Below are 18,359 nucleotides of genomic sequence, written 5' to 3' on the forward strand. Positions count from 1 at the left end.
AGGGTAGCGTATCAAAAAACCAATAAGGAGAACAGATCAGACCTCCTTGAATGTATCCGCCTCTTCTTCGGGCCACGACAGCTTTCCTATAGCCGTTAGTCCTCCCCGTCGTCCGGCTCGGCACCCACCGTGACAAGTTTTCATAAGTGAGTTAGAGGAAATAGTTAAAAGTAAGAACGTTATTATAGTTGCATAAATGCGAGTAGACCATGCGCACCGCGCCCAGAAAGATCCTGACGGTGACGAAGATTACCCCTAGCGAAATATGATGGTGAGCGCTCGACACCATGGAGTTTCTTACAAAAATTACCACAGGCAAATCTGATGCTGGTGTCTACCGGAACTACAAGCATGTTGGTTCAGTCAGCACGGGAATGATGATGACGATACTGTTGCTGGCAAATCAGTTCTGCGGAAGCCCGCACGGTGGAGGAAAGTTCATGAAAGGGACAAATTGTCATCCACACAGCTGGAGTACAAAACTTTAAAGGAAAGCCTTTGGGGCTTCCGAGAAATAAAACTTCGCAGTTGAAGAATAATACAACCAGGGGGGTTTGCACGAACATTTAATAACGAAAATAATAACGAATTTAAGAACGCGTTCTTACATTCCTTATTATTTTCGTTATTAAATGTTCGCACAAGCCGCCCCTGGTTCTGATCCCGGACCCTGATCCCCGAAAACAGAATAAAAACATTTTTTGCGTACCCGTACTGAACCGTAACTTTGCTATTTTTTTACAGCGAAGCTGTTAAGGGCTAGTTCCCCCAGGAACGTGTCCGGGTGTAGGCACAAAACTATCATCATCATCAACAACAACAACAACAACAACAACAACAACATCGGCTCCAGCAGCTGTTACCTTTTAATTGATTAATTGATTCATTCATTTGTTGACGTAACCAATTTTACAGCGAATTACAGCGAACCTGTTAAGGGCTAGTTCCCCCAGGATCGTGTCGGCGTGTAGACACAAAACCCCATACGTGGACCGAACCCGAAGATTATGCAATACCGGGCCGACCCGCAACGGAGATGTCGCAGGCGCTAAGCACTTCCCATATGTGGGTCGATTCCGAAGGTAGCGCGATGTCGGGTCAACCCGCGAGGAAGATGACGCAGAGGGGAAGCACTCCCCATACGTAGGCCGATACCGAAAATAGTGCAATACCGGACCGACTTGCGGTGGCTTAACCTCTTTCATACCTTTCACACAATCAAACTGCAGTACATGTCAGCCAAGGCTTGCCCACGCCTAATCTCTCCAGTTATCATTAAACTTCTCTCACAAACCCGTGCCTGATTTAAAACATACATGGATAGGATAGGGATAAATTTAATAAAGTGCCGGCAAACAACGGTTTAACGCGTCGTGACGCTGGCTGTTGGAATCTCAGTGCTGACGCCCGATGTTGCAAATGGGTCGCAAGCCCCAAGGGTAGCGTTGGCCTGGCGGCCTGGGGCACAACTGGAAGCATCCGAAGGTCCCGGCAAAGCATGAGTAGACTGGTAACAGAACAACTTGTTTATTCTAGCGTCTCAAAAGAGCGGCCGGTCAGGTCGACCGAAGTGGAGAGACGGGAGAGCACGTTACTCAACAGAAGAAATCGGAGCCTCTCTCGGCGTCCGGGGGCAGCTGTCTCGGAGTCGAGGGCAAGAGGGAACGCCTCGATAGAGGCGCACGTGACTGGGCACGGACAGGCGGAGAGATATGTTGAGACGAGTGTAGTGACGCATCCGCCGAGGCGGCGCCTGTCAGACCTCCTCGCTTCACACTTGGGGAGCTCCTCTCCCCGGCTGCCGCGCTTTGACAAGCGTGGGCACGAACATGCACACACACACACACGCACACTTGAAGACACGTAGCACTGAAACATGCCTGGACGCGCTTGGCGGGGAGGCGTATCCGCGGCGCTGAACGGGCCAAAATGTCCGCCGCTTTGAACGAAGCCCCGGCGTCCGTTGCATCCGCGCCGGCTATACCGCGCGTTGTAGGCGAAACGTAACATGGCCAAGCGTCGACCCGGGGTTATACCCTACTCTGCACTAGCCCAGTTGGGCCCGTTTGTAGTGAGTCATACATGTGGCTTGTGCTTTTCGAGCGCACCGCGGGCCTGCTGGACGGCCCATAGTTGTGAGTCCTTGTCTGCAGACTGCAGTGCACCTTGAAGTTCGGGAGGGTTAGTCCTGGAATTAGCTGCCGCCGGGAACCTGGCATACATGTTTCCTTGTGATACGTTCTTGGAATATGAAAGTGCTGTACACGATGGCTTGCCCAGGCGGGGTGAGTAACGTTGCGGCGAGTGTTCCAAAAGGCCATTGCTCATGGCTATAGTTGTCTGGCATAATGCAGCTCCGTCCGTCCGTCCGTCCGTCTCTCTCTCTCTCTCTCTCTCTCTCTCTGTTTGTCTGTCTGTCTGTCTGTCTGTCTGCACCGTATAATTTACGAATCGACATCTCATTGTTGCCATGGCGTCGTCGTTAGACCGCCTTTGCAGTTCCATCGATATCATTCCGTCTTTGTCATTCCATCGTTATTGCGTCGGCGTCATAGAGTGGGCACACGGCGCTACCGTGCCGCCCTGTTCATGGGCGACCTTGTCACGTGAATGAGTGAGTGAGCGAGTGAGTGAGTGAGTGAAGAAACTTTATTGCAGGTCCGGCGAGGACGCGAACTCGTCGCGCACCCGGCTAGTCCCACGTCGGGCCCGGCAGCTGGTCTAGCCCACCGGCCCGGTCGCGTGGGCACGCCGGGCAGCCAGGATTTGCTTGTCCAAAGCGGGGCTACGCAGAAGCGAGTCCCACTCCTGCTTGATGTACTTGGGGTATGTCGACCTGCACTCCCAGAGCATGTGCGCTAGAGTGGAGGTCTGCCCGCAGGACGGGCAGGCGTCGTCGCGATACACGTCGGGGTATAAGCCTCGTGGAGAGCAGACAGGCACGGATATGTGCTGATCTGTAGAAGTCTAAGTGAAACGGCTTGCGCCCTATTCAGCTTGGGGTGAGGGCGGTGGAAAGACCCTTCTAGACATGTAGAAGAATTTAATAATCTCGTTGTGAGTAGCGAGAGCTTCCCTGTGGCCGTAGGGAGGAGGGGAGTCGGCGCTCCCTACAGAGGAAGCGCGGTCGGTGGGGTCATACGCAGCCTCGTGAGCAGACTCATTGAGGTTCGGGGGAGCACCCTCGACCGACCCTACGTGGGCGGGAAACCAGTGGATTGAATGATGCGTGAGAGCGTAGGGACTCGAACTGCTAAGAAGACGAGCAGCTTCCTTGGCGATGCAACCCTTCTGAAAAGCCCTAACTGCCGTTTTGGAATCGCTATATCTCGGACCCACGACCGTCTAGTAGGGCGAGGGCGATGGCGGCTTGCTCGGCGACTCCGGGGTCTGAAGCGCGAATAGAGGCGCTATACGAAATCTTGCCGCTGGAGTCGACCACAATGACGGCAAAGGTCTTCCCATCAAAGCATATTGGGAAGATATCGGAGTATGTGGCATATAGCCAAAGCAAGTCTCAGAAATGCCACCATAAACGGGTTAAATAAAGCAGACTTTAGAAATACGGTTGGTCGTTACATTGATCAAATGCTATTCTCATTACCGTCGACAGCCGTTGCGACATGAGTTCTGCCGTAATGTTTTGTGCCACCACTGTATATACAAACGAAACCAACCAATATGTGGACACAACTCGAAAGGTTTTGCGTTTAATCATTGCTGGAAGAACGTGTAAGAACTATGTCGCGCGCGAGCGCATTCGCGCATATATACGTGCGGGGATAACCACTACGTCTCGCAGTCAACAGAAATGCTTCTTGCGGTAGGTGGCGCTGCTGGGGAAGCTTCCTTATCGCTTCCCGATCAGTACGGGTTGCGGTGGCTGCGCAGGAAGTCGCAGCGCGGCCTCCTCGTGTCATGCTCCATGCTCATGCCGTCGACACCCAGCTTCATGAAGGCGGGCCGCAGGGGATCGTATACTGGCCACTTCGAGCCGTCCATCGCAGGCGCTTTCCTGCAATAAAGCAAGAGATGGAATATAGCACTGCGGGCATAGTACATATATGCAAACATAGGCTGGAGCATCTGCAGCGGTAGCGAGACAAATTGCGACCTTTACTACAGTTTTACGACGCCAGAGGGCGCGATACATTTATGGCGATAGCTGTTATATGGGCTCACTTCGCTTGTGGCGTGCTTTCCTTGTTGTCTTCCCTTTCGGTCACGTGCACTTGAGCAATAGGGGACTCCGCTTCGTCGGGTAAAAGTCGTGCAAAACAACGTTTCTAACGCGCCATTGGTTGACCCGTGCACCACGAGGTGCCGCCACCGGCGTCTCTGATTAATCTCTCGGTATTGCGGTGCACGTCTGGCACTATAGTAACGTTCTCGATATGCTAAAATGTATGCAGTCCATTTCCTGTCTTCTTGTAAGATGCAGCGATTCATCTAGCGCGCACTCAATCTTACGTCTACCGGCCTTAGCCCGATGTAGCGTGTTTTATTTCCGATGACAGAGACACCCTTTTCGTTCTGATCGGGAAGCAGGAACAGCTTGCTTACTTTATTTGGGTATCAGTTGGTCAAGATTCCGCAGGTTTCAAGTGCTTTGTCCGTCACCGTATACAGTGCAGCTTCTGGTGGTTTAACATGAAATAATGACGTGGTTCTTTGCAAGTGCTCTTTTCGTTACCTAGCGTTTCATTTCATTTTCACGTTTTCCTTTCCTTTCTATTAAGTACCTCGATAGGCACTTTCTATCACCACCCTGCCCCGTCGTACCCTATCCATACCATGCACATATACTTCCGCTATAACCCTGCCAACAATCACGATACCCTGGCCTTATCATTTCACGATATAGGAATGACACCATACCTTAAGATTGCCCTAATCCCGATGACATGAATGGCACGCGGGATCTGAATATTTAGACCTGGAGCAGCGCGCTCCTCTCAAGCACACTATATATGCTCGACAGCTTCACCTATTATACGTAGGAGAGCGGGCGCCTTCTGTCAAGGCGAAATAATGTTCCGTACAAGCTGTGTACAAAACGACTGTTACCTACCTACTATAAGAAGCGGATTTTACCCAGCGGCAATCCGCCATTAGCGAACTCTGAAGTATCTGCTGCAGTTGACTCTTCCGTATTCAATTTTCCAGTCCTACTCCGCTATTTTTGCGCGTTGATTTAACCTAAGGGAGACTACATCGTCATATCCTACACAAGACCACAGATGTCGATGAAGTACTATACTTTGTCGGCAAGACAACGATAAACGTCGCAGAGATACCATCATGGTAAACCCACATAACAACGGGTGTGTTCCCAATTCAGACCAGAATTGGAGAGAGTCCAACGTTGACAGCTAAGAAGACAGCTACGAGCTCCAGCAATGGAACGTATTTGGAAGACGTCCTTGCGACTTGACGCCACCTCGCGTTTTTCGTATGAGAACAAATGAAAAACACTATAGGCTTACGTTAAGCGCATTAGAAATCGTCACTATGTTTTCTTGTGCGCGGGTAACCTGCCCGTGGAGTTTACAAGCATACTGCTAAGCCGCCATCTTGTTTTGGCAGTGAAGTAGTACGCATCCATGGTTTCGGATTTAGGCTGTGTTCCAGTACTCCCCTTAGATGGCAAAGTAGACGGCTAGGCGGACAGTGGCCGTCTACTCCAATTCTCACGAAGACGTCAAAGTCGCGAAGACAGCATCGGAGTCAAAAACGACGCGGGCGACTTTCCTGTCCAAACAATATGGTGGCTGAGTCGGACGCTTGGAAAGCCGACAGGAAGATTGTCTGCGCACAAGAAAACGTAGACACGCTCTCCTACGTGCTTAATGTAAGTTACATCGTGTTTTTCATAGGCTCGCAGGCGCAAACACTTAAAATACAGAAATTATGCGTGCTTTTCTCAACTTTTTCTCGTCGCCGCGAGGTGGCGTCACGTCGCAGAAGCGTCTTCCGGACGCCTTCCAGACGGTACAAAACGCGTTCCATTACACGATTTCGAAGCTGTCTCGGCTGTCTCTTTAACTTTATGTAGAGTGTCTCCGATGCTGGCCAGAATTGGAACACACCCTTACATGCTGTCTGAAGCAACCTTTTTTGCCGGCTTCGTCATAGTTGGAACGAGACTTCGGATGGCCGCTGGCCTCTTAGCTGTCTATTTGGCTGTCTACGCGTCCGGTATTGGAAATCGGCCCATGTTAGCTCTGGTCAAACGCCGCCACGTCTCACCCCGTGTGCGCGAACGTGGACCACACGCGTATCATGGTGCGGGACCACTGCTTGTCCAGCTCGCTCGAAGGCACGTCGGGTCTGAGCGGCATGCCGAACACCAGGTGCATGTCCTCGAAGCGGACGGCCTCGTTCTGGTTGAGCCAACTCGAATACCTGGGTCGGTAGCCCAGAATGTAGACGTACACACGGTTCTCCCAAGCTTGCAGCAGCTCGGCCAGCTCAGACATAGGGCACGCCACCTGGCAAGAGTACATGGACGTCAGCGTGCTGGACGGTCGAGACGGTATCTCACTGGGGTTACAGTGAGCGTTTTTTTTTTTTTTCGTTTGGCCGGTGATCACTTCTACCGTAGTACCACTGCATGGCCTCTGAGATGCGGCGACCGCGTGCGCTGCCATATCTCGGAGGCTATACTCACCTATCGCTTTCTAGCACACGTCAGGAAGACGTGGCTTCTATAAACGCTCGTAGGAACGAAAAGCTTTGTGAATTCATACCCAGGTATGTCAACGTAGTAGCCGAATCGTAGAGTTTCTCACTATAACTCCTAGAGGAATATCTGGCGCCACCGTCTATGGGAGTTTCTTAAGGGGCGCCGTACCGTCGTGGGAATGACGGTATATGTGTCTGGGAGGCTTGTGTTGGCTTGTGTTGTAAGAGGCTTCGTCTAAAACGTGGATATGGCTACAGAAATAACGCGTTCTGAAAGTAAAATCTTCATAAAATATTTCTATTCACGCAAATTGCATCTTTACTCACCTACAATGCATGACGAAGGGAAGAAAGGCAAGAACAGACGACAAACTGTTTCAAAGCGAGCGCGAATCTTGCCGTCTGTCCTCCAGCTTTAGCGGCCCGCTGATACTTTTTACGTATCATATAGTTGTACATGCAATAAATAACAAGTTCTCATAGTTAAACAAAAGATATTCTTGTGTAATAATAAAGCTAAAACAGCTTTTACCGTGCTGTTTTAGTAGAAAATGGATCATTGTGCCAGACGGAACGGTGCTTTCCTGGCTCTCCGAGAACGATGCGAATCCGAAGTCACAATATACCGGCATTCCCATGCATACCACAGCGTAGCAGCGCCAGATTTCCCTCTGGGCAATATAGTGAGAAACTCTATGAGCCGCACTTCGCAAGCACGCAGCTTGTGGCTAGCTTCTTGACCGACCACTAGAGAGCGCATGTCATCCCGCGCTCACCAGAACGTCGCCGACGGCCTCCTGGTACAGCGTGTCTCGTGCTGACGGCCGCAGCGTCGTTCCCGTGGCAGTCTGCCACTGCTCGAGCGCCTTGCGGCCGATGAGGTGAGTGGCCAAGTACAGCGGGTCGCTGGAGCCTGTGCGCTGGTGCTCGACGAACCAGGGGTAGACTCCTTCGAGCACTACGCGGCCCAGCAGGAACTGCTTGCCCTGGGGACCCGTCTCCTGAGCCAAGGTCCCGGTTCGATTGATTGAGCGATTGATCGCTCGATCGATCGACTGACTGACTTCATTCATTCATTCATTCATTCATTCATTCATTCATTCATTCATTCATTCATTGAATTTAATGTCCGAAACCAGCTTCGGGGCTATGAGAGACGCTGCAATGGAGGGTTCCCGATTAATTTTGAACATCTGGGGTTCTTCGGCGTGCACCTAAATCTAAGTACACGAGCGTTTTTGCATTTCGGCCACGCCTAAATGTGGCCGCCGCGGTCGGCAATCGAACCCGCGACCTCGAGCTTAGCAGCGGGAAGGCTCAACCACAGAGCTACCGCGGCGGATGAGAACCCGGTTTCAGTCAAAATGATAGAAGGATAACCAACTCATACTTCTGAAATACAAAAAAAAAAAGAAAATGGTTGATCTCACGTACGGGGGAGTCGGCATTAAAGCGAAACTTTGCTTGAATTCTATGCAAATGTTATGCAGAGGTAACGCTACTGATTCAAATGTCTGTGCAAAACATGCAAGTCTCCAGAGAATCCAGGCGCGCTCTTACTGTTGAACGCTCCCGTATACGTGGAGCACATAGCGGAGCTTGACACGTGTTCGTTTGGGAAACAGCCCGAGTAAGTGCTAACGTGTGGCGACCAACGACGCCATCCGATTGAACCAATATTATATCGTAGACACTGCACACCAAACCAAAGCCGCACATATCACTTGTCGAAGAACTTGCCGAAAGCAAACCAAAGCCCCGACTGTAGTTCTACCCGAGGGGAGCATATACAGTAACTCTACCCCCGGCAACATTATGGCACCATCTGTGGTGTCCATAACGTCGCGTAGAGGCAAAACTAGCGGGTATAGCGGTCTAGTGGGTTGTGTGGTAGCTGGTAGTATATATAGGCAGTGGTCTTCGTCTATACTCGACGACATGGCAGCCAGCAGCCTGCACCCACAAGGTGAAGAAAGAGGCGAGGGCAACCTGAGAGAATTCGCGTACGCCGAGTGCAGGTCTCAACCCGCGGAAGGCGCCAAAACGAAAAAATATGCTTAGCGGCGCCCTCTTGAAGTTCCCGCACTAGCTCATGTAGTGACGTCACATATATTTAACAGCCGTTTGCTGGCGCTTAGCTGTTCGCGTCGATTCTAAAGGCACAAATTAGGCCCAGAGCTTGGGTGAGCCTTAAGAGAGCGCGGTACACGCGCGGCACCTTGCGTTTTTCGCCGCGATCCGACGCCTTTCGACGCGGCTGCGGATGCGAGACCGGCGTCCGGTTGAGTAGCGGCACGAATCTGGGCGCCAGAGGGCTCCGCGCCACGGCGTCCACGTTGGAGTTCTGCAGGCAACGCAACGTCACGGAGGCCGACAGGTCGTTGCCGCACTGCAGGTTGGTCGCCAGGAGGTGGGCGCCTTCCAGCCCGTCGTTCTTGTACCTGCTCGACACCGCGGCGGTGAAAACTTATCACAATCTCGGCATTCGTATAAAACCAATGAACCGGAGAGAGAGGTAACTCGGGACAACGCGTTCTTGGGCTATAGTCGGTTTGTGCACGGCGAAATGACTGTAGCGCAAATAAAACAGACGCGAAGAACACAAGCGCTCCAGTGGTGTCGGGTATCGCGTTCTTCATGTATGTTTCGTTTGCGCGTTTGTGCTTTCATAGATTACGAAAAGACATTTGATTCAGTAGAGAAACCAGCAATCATAGAGGCATTACGTAATCAAGGAGTACAGAACGCTTACGTAAATACCTTGGAAAATATCTACAGAGGTTCTACATATACTTTAATTCTACACAAGAAAAGCAGGAAGATACCTATAAATGATTGAAGACCTTAACGGAGAGAGTGTAAGGGTGGGGTTGAAGATTAACATGCAGAAGACAAAGATAATGAGGAATAGCTGGGCAAGGGAACAAGAGTTCAAGGTCGCCAGTCACCCTCTAGAGTCTGTGAAGGAGTACGTTTACCTAGGTCAATTAATCACAGGGAACCCTGATCATGAGAAGGAAATTCACAGAAGAATAAAAATAGGTAGGATCGCATACGGCAGGCATTGTCAGCTCCTGACTGGAAGCTTACCGTTATCATTGAAAAGTATGCAATCGGTGCGTTTTACCGGGGCTGACATATGGGGCAGATACTTGGAGTCTAATAAAGAAGCTTGAGAACTAGTTAAGGACCGCGCAAAGAGCGATGGAACGAAGATTGCTAGGCATAACGTTAAGAGACAGAAAGAGAGTGGTTTGGATCAGAGAGCAAATGGGTATAGCCGATATTCTAATTGACATCAAGAGAAAAAAATGGAACTGGGCAGGTCATGTAATGTGCCGGTTAGATAACCGCTGGACCATTAGGGTTACAAAATGGGTGCCAAGAGAAGGGAAACGCAGTCGAGGACGGCAGAAGACTGGGTGGAGCGATGAAATGAGGAGATTCTCGGGCGCTAGTTGGAATCGGTAGCGCAGGGCAGGGGTAATGGGAGATCGCAGGGAGAGGCCTTCGTCCTGCAGTGGACATAAAACAGGCTGATGATGATGACTGAAATGAATTGTAATGACTACTAATGACTACGAAATGTCCAATATGTCTAACGACAAATTATAACGACTACAATTTATTAGAAATGACTAAAATGCTTAGTAATGACCAGTAATGATTAATAATGAGCGAAATTATTTTAATGACTACTGATGACTATAAAATGACCAACATGACTAGCGACGGCTTGTAATGACCACAATTGATTACAAATGACTAAAATGCTTAGTAGTGAGCAGTAATGACTAATAATGGCCGAAATTACTTGTAGTGACTACTAATGACTGCCAATGACCAATATGTCTAACGACAAATTGTAACGACTACAATTGATTACAAATGACTAAAAATGCTTAGTAATGACCAGTAATGACTAATAATGACAAATACTGGCTGAAATGACTTGTAATGACTATTAATGACTAGGATATGACCAACGTGTCTAACGAAGCGTGTAATGACCACAATTGACTCCAAGTGACTAAACGTTCTTAGTAGTGAGCAGCAATGACTAAAAGAAAGAAGAGAAAGAGAAGAGGCAAGAGAAAGAGGCGAATGATAAGAGGAGGAAGAGTACACTTTCGCCGTTCACCTCGTAAGAGAGATTTAAGAGACCCTGTAATATTTTTTCTAGGAGCGTGTAATCATGACCTCCGATCTCGGTGGCCACTGGTGTGCAATTTGACAGACCCACAGAGGTGCGCACCTGCTGAAGGGTCCTCCGCCCTGCAGTATGTAACGGGCCACGTTGCGCGTGAAAAGATCGGCGTCCCCGTAGAACAGGTGGTAACCCAGGGACGCCGCGCCGGCGTCGTGGCCCGCCAGCACCAGGCGAGAGGCGTTGCCGCCGAAGATCTCGATGTTTCTCAGCGTCCACGACAGTGCCAGCCGCTGGTCGTAGAGGCCAACGTTGCCCGGGAGCGCGCCGGCAGACGGGCCGCTGAGGAAGCCCAGTGCCCCGACCCGGTAGTTCGGAACCACCACAACCAGGTCGCCCAGGGCAGAGAGGTACTGGCCGTCGTACAGCTGCACAGTTGCGCCGTTGTCGCCATTTTTTTTATTGCCATGGCAGTTATACATACGGACACCTGAGGCGCGTTTTCGCGCCATTGCTGCGCGAAAATTGCTCCGCGAGTGTTAGGCGCATGCTCGGCCAGCGCGACCTATTAGCCTCGTGCGCGACTAATGGTGGCATTGCTAAATGCGCTCCGGTAGAGTTCCTCGATGTCCTCCTCGCCCACCGCTCCGTAGAGTGTGGAGGCAACCGCGGCGTCTACTACGGCGTCGGGCACACGAATGGCGGACGCCATAGGGACGCGTTGCCGGCATTCGCGTGCCCAACGCCGTAGTAGACGCCGCGGTTGTCTCCGCCTTCTACGGGGCGGTGGGCGAGGAGGCCTTCTACGCTCCGGTCCACGTCTGTGGGGGGGGGGGGGCATGGAGGAGCGAAAGATATAGGAGGGAGCATTACGTCACGCAGCCAGCCTTCGCAAGCGAACGCTCCGTGAAGTCACAGCGGTGGCCCAACGCATGACCTGTTGCGTAGACATCACGGAGCATGAATTGAGATGTGCCGAGATGTATTGTCCCCAGTAGCTATGTCAGTAGTTTTTATTAGGTGCGCGCTTGATCAGGAACAATCAAACAAACCGCGCGCTTTGACGTGCGATCACGTGTTGGGCCACCAGATTTGGCTTGAATCGCGTCGCGGTATGCCCCCTCCTGTCCTTTTCCCTTCCTCCATGGTCGGGGGACTCGCCATTGTCGTCTGCTACGGGCCGGGTAGAACAGCTGTATTTTCATGCGTTTGCTCGCGTAGCACGGCGCTCCCCAACAACTGCATTTTTCTCTAGTGTTGGTTTTATAAATGACGTATTAGGAATGCAACAGACGTTGTATCTTTAATGTATATATTCCGCATAACCGCCCGATGTGGTAGCCGAGTGGCTGTGGCGTTCTTGCTCTGCTAAGCTCGAGGTCGCGGATCTGACGCCGGCCGGGGCGGCCGCATTTCAATGGGGAGCGAACTGCTTCCCATAGTAATTAAATGTAGGTGTGCGTTAGAACCACACGAAGTCATAATTAAACCGAAGTTCTCCATTACGGCGTGCCTTATAATCATATTGTAGTGTTGGCACGTAATATTTTATAATTTCCCACAGATCCGGCAACCTTGGAGAGCTTAGCTCCCAGAGCTAGCCAACGCGCTGCTATAGGCCCCGGACGGAGGGAGAAGTGGTGTCAGACGAGCTTGGCTTTGCTGCTCAGGCTAGCTGGCTGGCTTCATACTCCCTCCTAGGCGTCTTCCTTTTTCGTTTTCTGCCCGCTGTCCTTTCCCGAACGCCAAGTTTTGTCACGTGATCTGCTGAGTTCTGGAAATGTAAATCTGAGGAAAATTCACCGACGATTACGATACTCACTAATGCGAAGTTTGAGCGCAGCTCTATGCGGGTTTTCATTTCGCGATATATTGAGGCATCGCACCGATCACCGCACCGACTGGCAGAGCCGCGACGCGTGGTGCTATGTATAGACCGGCCACACAGTTGCCGCTTCCCGGCAACTGAACCTTATGCAACCGTAATGGAAACGCTTGCGGCGAAGGCTGTGCGCGAAGGCGAGCTTTCCGGTTCGTTTTTTACTTTCCACCGAAAGGCCGGCGGCGCCGCGGATGCCCGGACGTGAGCGCCATCTCGTGGTGCTTCGGAGTGACTCCCTCCTCTTTCCTCCTCGCGTTTTCTTCGCTATCGCAGTCTTCTGCTGTTCTCCTCACCCTTTCGCCATGCTCTCCTCCTCCGTTTTCCGCCTCATGCTTTCTTCGTAGCCTCCTCCTCCGCTTTCCTCCTCGCGCTTTGTTCGCTACCGCCTTGCTTCATTCCTCGCTGCGCTCCCCGTTCGCTCGGTTACGCCGGCGAGGCTCTCCGGCGCTCAACGCAGGAGCGGGCGCATAAAAGCTGCGCTCTAAAAGCTGAATGAAACCAAACGAGTCTCATAAAGCTGGACCACATGTACAATGGCGAGCATTCACCTATCATCAGTTACCGTGCAGAAAATATTTTTTTCTTGATTAAATTGACGGTGAATTCACAATCACTCAGCACCGCTGCTGCTTCTACAATCTCGCGCCTGCATGTAACGATCCTCATCGCGGAATTTTGCGACCCGCTGTGTTGTCAAGACATGGCGCGTATCCACAACGTGCGCCGGAAACCGCCTATGCTGCGCTAGAAACCCAAGTGCTTTACGGACTGCGAGCTAGCCCCAAATTTGCCCAATTCGTTAACACACGTGCAGTGAACGTGCCTCGAAGCTGTTCGCGCCGTTCTGGAAGGCGGCCCCGTAGAGAAAGAAGAGCACGGTTCGCAGCTTGCACTCAGCTCGCTCCTTCTCCGGCTCGCACTCCCACGGTGGCGTCCAGATGTTCAGGTGCAGGCAATCCTCACTGGCGTTGGTGGTGCTGACGTTCTGCTTGCCGAGGTAAAAGTCCTGCTGCGGGCATGGTGGACGCTTCGCTTGCCTGTCTAGCGTGTTCCGCTTCACGTCTTCCTGCAGCGATGAATATATCGCATGATGGCGCGCGCACCACGGATCTTGGTGGAACGATTACTGCAGAGAAAATCGCTGCCTTGAATCTTTTTTGTGCTCTCTCTTTACTGCTAGAGGAAACTCTGCAGCCTTCGATCGTTCGACTGTACCGTCGCCTCCGAGATCGCGCCGACGAGCGCCGTAGCGATCTCGGAGTCCGCGGTTACACCGTGAGACGCAGTACATGGATGTGAGAAATGTTTGTGCCTTCAAACGCTATTGTGGTGCGCTTTCTCTTTCTCTGTATGTGTTCCGTTTTCTTCTTTTCTTTTTGTACCTATTACAGTCAACGTGCACTTTCTTATGTGACTTTCTTCTGTACAACTGTGATGCATGCCCCCCCCCCCTCCTTATGTAATGCCTTCGGGCCCTTAAGGTTGAATAAATGAAATGAAATAAATGTTTGAGAAATCGCATTTTCCTAAACGCACGAAGGCTATATAAGCGTCCGCGCACGTGCGCGCGCATTACGGTCGTGTTGCGTTTATAACGAAATATTTCGTCGAAAGCGATCGATTTCCGAAATCACGAAGCGGTTCGAAGACAGAAGGACGAAGTTTAGGCAAATCCGTGCCTGCTGCCCCCAACTTCCTCGTGTTGGGCTGAATTGCCATATACTTGCAGCTCGAGAGCTCCTTGCCGTAAACATTGTATTGGGCCGTATACTATATGGCGCACACAGGTCAGGTTAGGAGGCTGGTTGAAACGGCACGGTATTGAAAAAGGGATCTTTTGCTCTGGACACGGTCTTGAATAGATGCAGTGGCGCTTATAGCATCGGATCCTCTAAAACATAGAGGAGGCTATGCTCTGAGGCTATGGAAGCTTTCGCTGCTGACTACAAGGTAGTGGGCTTGGTTGCCGGCCGACCACGGCGACCTCATCGCGATGGGGATCAACACCGAAACACTCGTGCACACAGATATGGGTACAACTCCCAAGGCATACGTCACGCACATAATTCACTCTCTCTCTGTCGCTAGCAACCGAACAGTTGGACCGAACAAAACCGCTTGTAAAAACAAAGTGATAACTAAGGAAATGGAATGCACGCGTTCACAACCCGGTAATTATGACGTCTTTACTTTCGAAGCTCCTTTGTTCGTATGCACACGCACACTCTCTCTTTGTCGCTAACAACCGAACACAACATACTTGTAAAAACAAAGCTAACTGTGAAATCGGAAATTAGGAATGCACCTTCACGTTCAAAGCTCTTTTCTTTACTTGAAGCAACTTCTGACGGCTACAAGGCTTTGTTGGTGTTCGTTCGACAGTCGAAAAGAAAAACAAAACAAAAAAAAACAACGCCGCACTGAGACGACCACTGCCAGAAACTTCTCGTAAGGGTGGCGAAGCCGACTGATGACACGCTCCAGTGTGGGCCTCTTTATTATAGGCGACAACACTGGCAAGAAGTTCTTCTTCTTTAGCTTTTATAAAACCGTTTATCTAAAATACGAATATTTCTCGGTCACAAAAAGCAGTCGGACTATATTTCATAAGAAGCACCGAATCTTATTTTAAATTCTTGAATGCGGTGAAATATTGTTGATTTAATGCCTATAATTATTGGGGGCAGGGATATTGCTTCTGGTCACTCCAGGAAGTATGGGTAACAAAAAAAATAATAAAAAAGAGTGAATTGGCGGCGGAACCCGTCTCACAATGGCTGTGGACGTTAATGTGAATTTATAGCCACGCGTTGCGGAAAACGCCTTTATTTATAATATGTAGTTGGAGACAGTGTAGGCTGGGCATGCTGGTCTCATTCATGCAACCCACACGCCACAGCGGTTTCGACTTCGTACGCCATAAACACAGCTTCACTAAACGCGACCACGCGGCGTCCCAACCACTGCCAATTTTGTTCCGCTGGTACTGTATAGATTAGGGGTTCAGTATCTTTTGATTTCGAAGGAACTACGGCATTGGAGCACATCCAGAATTTGAACGAGACTTAAGATGGCCGCTGTCGGCATGGCTGTATATTTTAGCCGTCTACGGCGAGTATTGGAACCTCTGTCCCGCGTTCCGGGCACCGGATCTTGACGGTCGACCTCGAGGATTGGATGTGACCGCGAGTGATAGCACGGGGCACCGTCTAGGGGCTCTTTGCGTTCGACCGCGAACATGTGCCTACACTCTTCGATCGTGACATCACCAAACGACATCGAATCATATCCGTGCCCGCGAAACAGGCGTCATCCGCCGTTTTTAGAGCAGCACTTCGATGGTTTCTTCGGAATCGGCCCCTGATCCCCACCGTGTCTCTTCTCTCTACTTTTCTCTGTTACCCACTTCTGCTAACCTGATACATTTAGAACAAGGTTGTTAAAGAAACGTTGCAGAAACCATCGAAGATGGTTGTTAATGTAATGCTGACCACAGAACTTAACTGGTCCTAGAAGCAAGACTTCCAAAGTATTATATGCTTGCTGCTGGCCGCATACATTATCTCCCGACACGTATTGGTAGATGGCATGTCAGCGGGGCGAAAGCGTCAGTGGCACAACGGCGACGGTGTTGACAGCGATGGAGATGACGATGGCGCAACCGCGATGGGTGCAGCGTGAAGACGACGGTACGACGACAACGGAATCAGCGTGACGGCGATGGCTTGACAACGGCTTCGCAGCTGCGTCTCCTTCTGAGCTTGGCTACTCCAAGGAGGGTAGATACTTGTCCGACCATTCGCTCTTTAAATAATATGTAACCACAAATCGTGACAGTTACCTTAAGCGAAGCCTTAGTGAGCCGGCAGGATGCAATGGCCGAACTTGGGAAGAGACGCGAAGCGGACTTCGGTGGCGATCGTGCTTGCTCGCAACCGTCGGACAAGGTGGCGAAGAAACGGGACACAGTGACCCCCCCCCCCCCCCCTCCTCTGACCAGTGCGACCACAGCGTCTAAACATTCGTACGACAGAAAGCTCTCGCTTGAGAGAACGTATGTCTCAAAAAGGTCTAGCTGGCGTTGGCACTAGAGAACTATTGAGACCTATGAACTATACAGCTGCTACCATACTAAGAAGGAGAAAAAACAAACTAAAGAAAGCTATTCACTTTAGTCAACGCCGCATTCCTTTCTTCCTTCCTTCCTTCCTTCCTTCCTTCCTTCCTTCCTTCCTTCCTTCCTTCCTCCCTTCCTTCCTTCCTTCATTCGTTCATTCATACCCGCGCGGCGAACGCCCACCTCCTCGTCCAACGGCACGGGCGGCCGGAATCGCCGTTCCCGCAGCGGAGGCTTGGCGAACGGGATCCCCAGGAAGGCGAACACGGGAAGCTCGCGCCCCTGGTCGGTGAGCACGTGGCGAGCGCCTCGCACGGTGCCGAACACGCCCTTGAGGACGGGATGATCGCGGTCATTGAAGCGCTCCACATAACCCAAGGTGGCTGTGGCCAGGGTCAGCGCCACCGCGAACAAGACTAGGAGCACCATGATCATCCCGCAGCAGAACTTGGAAGGCCTGCATACGAGAGGCGTGCTTCCCGTTGGGCTGCTGCCGGCGGTGTCGCTGGTCAACCATTCGTACATTTGGGCTTACTAGCGGGTTAGGGCGGGCTTCTGTTTTCCCCTAAAGACGTGAATGCTGATCTGCAGTGAACCCAAGGGTGTAGCAGTCACGCTAAATTTGTCGGTAACGAAGATCGAAAAGCCACGCCGTGGAGGCATTCTTGACGAACTCAACCCAGTTTTCTGTGCGGATGGTATCTTGCCACTTTCGTGGGCCGATCCTTAAGATAGTGCAATCTAGAATACCGACCAGTGTGTATGTGGCTATGTGCCACTGGGTATGTGTCCCTGGCACCACTGGGAATATGTCACTGGGTTAGTTGGCGTGTGTCACTCTTCAATCAACATCTTTAACGCCAAGTTGGGTTCACGGGGTATCGGGAAAGCAACAAGCAATACCTACGTAGTGACATCTACGTAGTGCTTTCTACATAGATGTCAACTGGAAAGGTTAAATGGTAAATCAACAAAATTTCGCTAATTAAGTTTTACCTAATTACTTTACGGCACGTGTTGCTCTTCACGATATGCAGCCGGTGTGTTCGCTAGGCGTAACGTCAATAACTAGTCAATAACGAATCTCGGTTTATTGTTCACGTAATGTCCGCCTATCCGTGCAATCCAGTTCTAGTATTGGAATTGTGCTATCTGGCACAGGCACTCTTTTTAAAAGGCTGTTTACAGTGCCAAAAAAATGTATATTTCTTATGCGGTGGCGTTCGATATTTAAATGATCGATCATCGATAGCCGATGAAAAGACACCAGAGGGAAATATTACTTAAATACTGACACGATGTTCTCTTTCGGTCCCGCTATTATCCTTTGACAGGTATATCAACGTGCAATAACTTCTCGTATTTTTTTTTATATTTCTTTTCCAGCCAGCGAAGGCAGCGTACGGAAGCAGTCACAATTTTTACATACACAAAAATAATGGTATGAAGTCTCGATTCCTCCAGCGCGCGAATAGAGAATCACGAAATTATATCATTCCCTAACGGCGGCTAGCTTGAAACGCTCGCCT

The 18,359-nt window shown here is 50.8% G+C and overlaps 1 protein-coding gene across 1 annotated transcript; it reads right to left on the reverse strand.

Annotated features, from left to right (window-relative positions):
- Window positions 1–2,662: 2,662 nt before the first annotated feature.
- LOC126539010 (acetylcholinesterase-like) lies at window positions 2,663–8,560 on the reverse strand. The gene is made up of 3 exons (XM_050185698.3): window positions 7,461–8,560; window positions 6,250–6,491; window positions 2,663–4,015 (listed from the first exon to the last, which is right to left on the reverse strand). Exons 1-3 carry the CDS (start codon window positions 7,755–7,757, stop codon window positions 3,865–3,867), a joined length of 690 nt encoding a protein of 229 aa, XP_050041655.2. The 5' UTR covers window positions 7,758–8,560; the 3' UTR covers window positions 2,663–3,864.
- Between the last annotated feature and the right edge of the window lie 9,799 nt (window positions 8,561–18,359).

The sequence above is a fragment of the Dermacentor andersoni genome, chromosome 11 (genome assembly GCF_023375885.2).
Source record: "Dermacentor andersoni chromosome 11, qqDerAnde1_hic_scaffold, whole genome shotgun sequence".
In the NCBI taxonomy this organism is placed as follows: domain Eukaryota; kingdom Metazoa; phylum Arthropoda; class Arachnida; order Ixodida; family Ixodidae; genus Dermacentor; species Dermacentor andersoni.

Bases quoted from the DNA above. Each gene is read 5' to 3' on its own strand.
- LOC126539010 (XM_050185698.3), bottom strand. From the start codon at position 7,757: ATGAATGAAGTCAGTCAGTCGATCGATCGAGCGATCAATCGCTCAATC. The intron at 6,492-7,460 runs GTGAGCGCGGGA...TACTCTTGCCAG, and splicing joins AGGCCGTCGGCGACGTTCTG to GTGGCGTGCCCTATGTCTGA. The intron at 4,016-6,249 runs GTGAGACGTGGC...GCTTTATTGCAG, and splicing joins TCCACGTTCGCGCACACGGG to GAAAGCGCCTGCGATGGACG.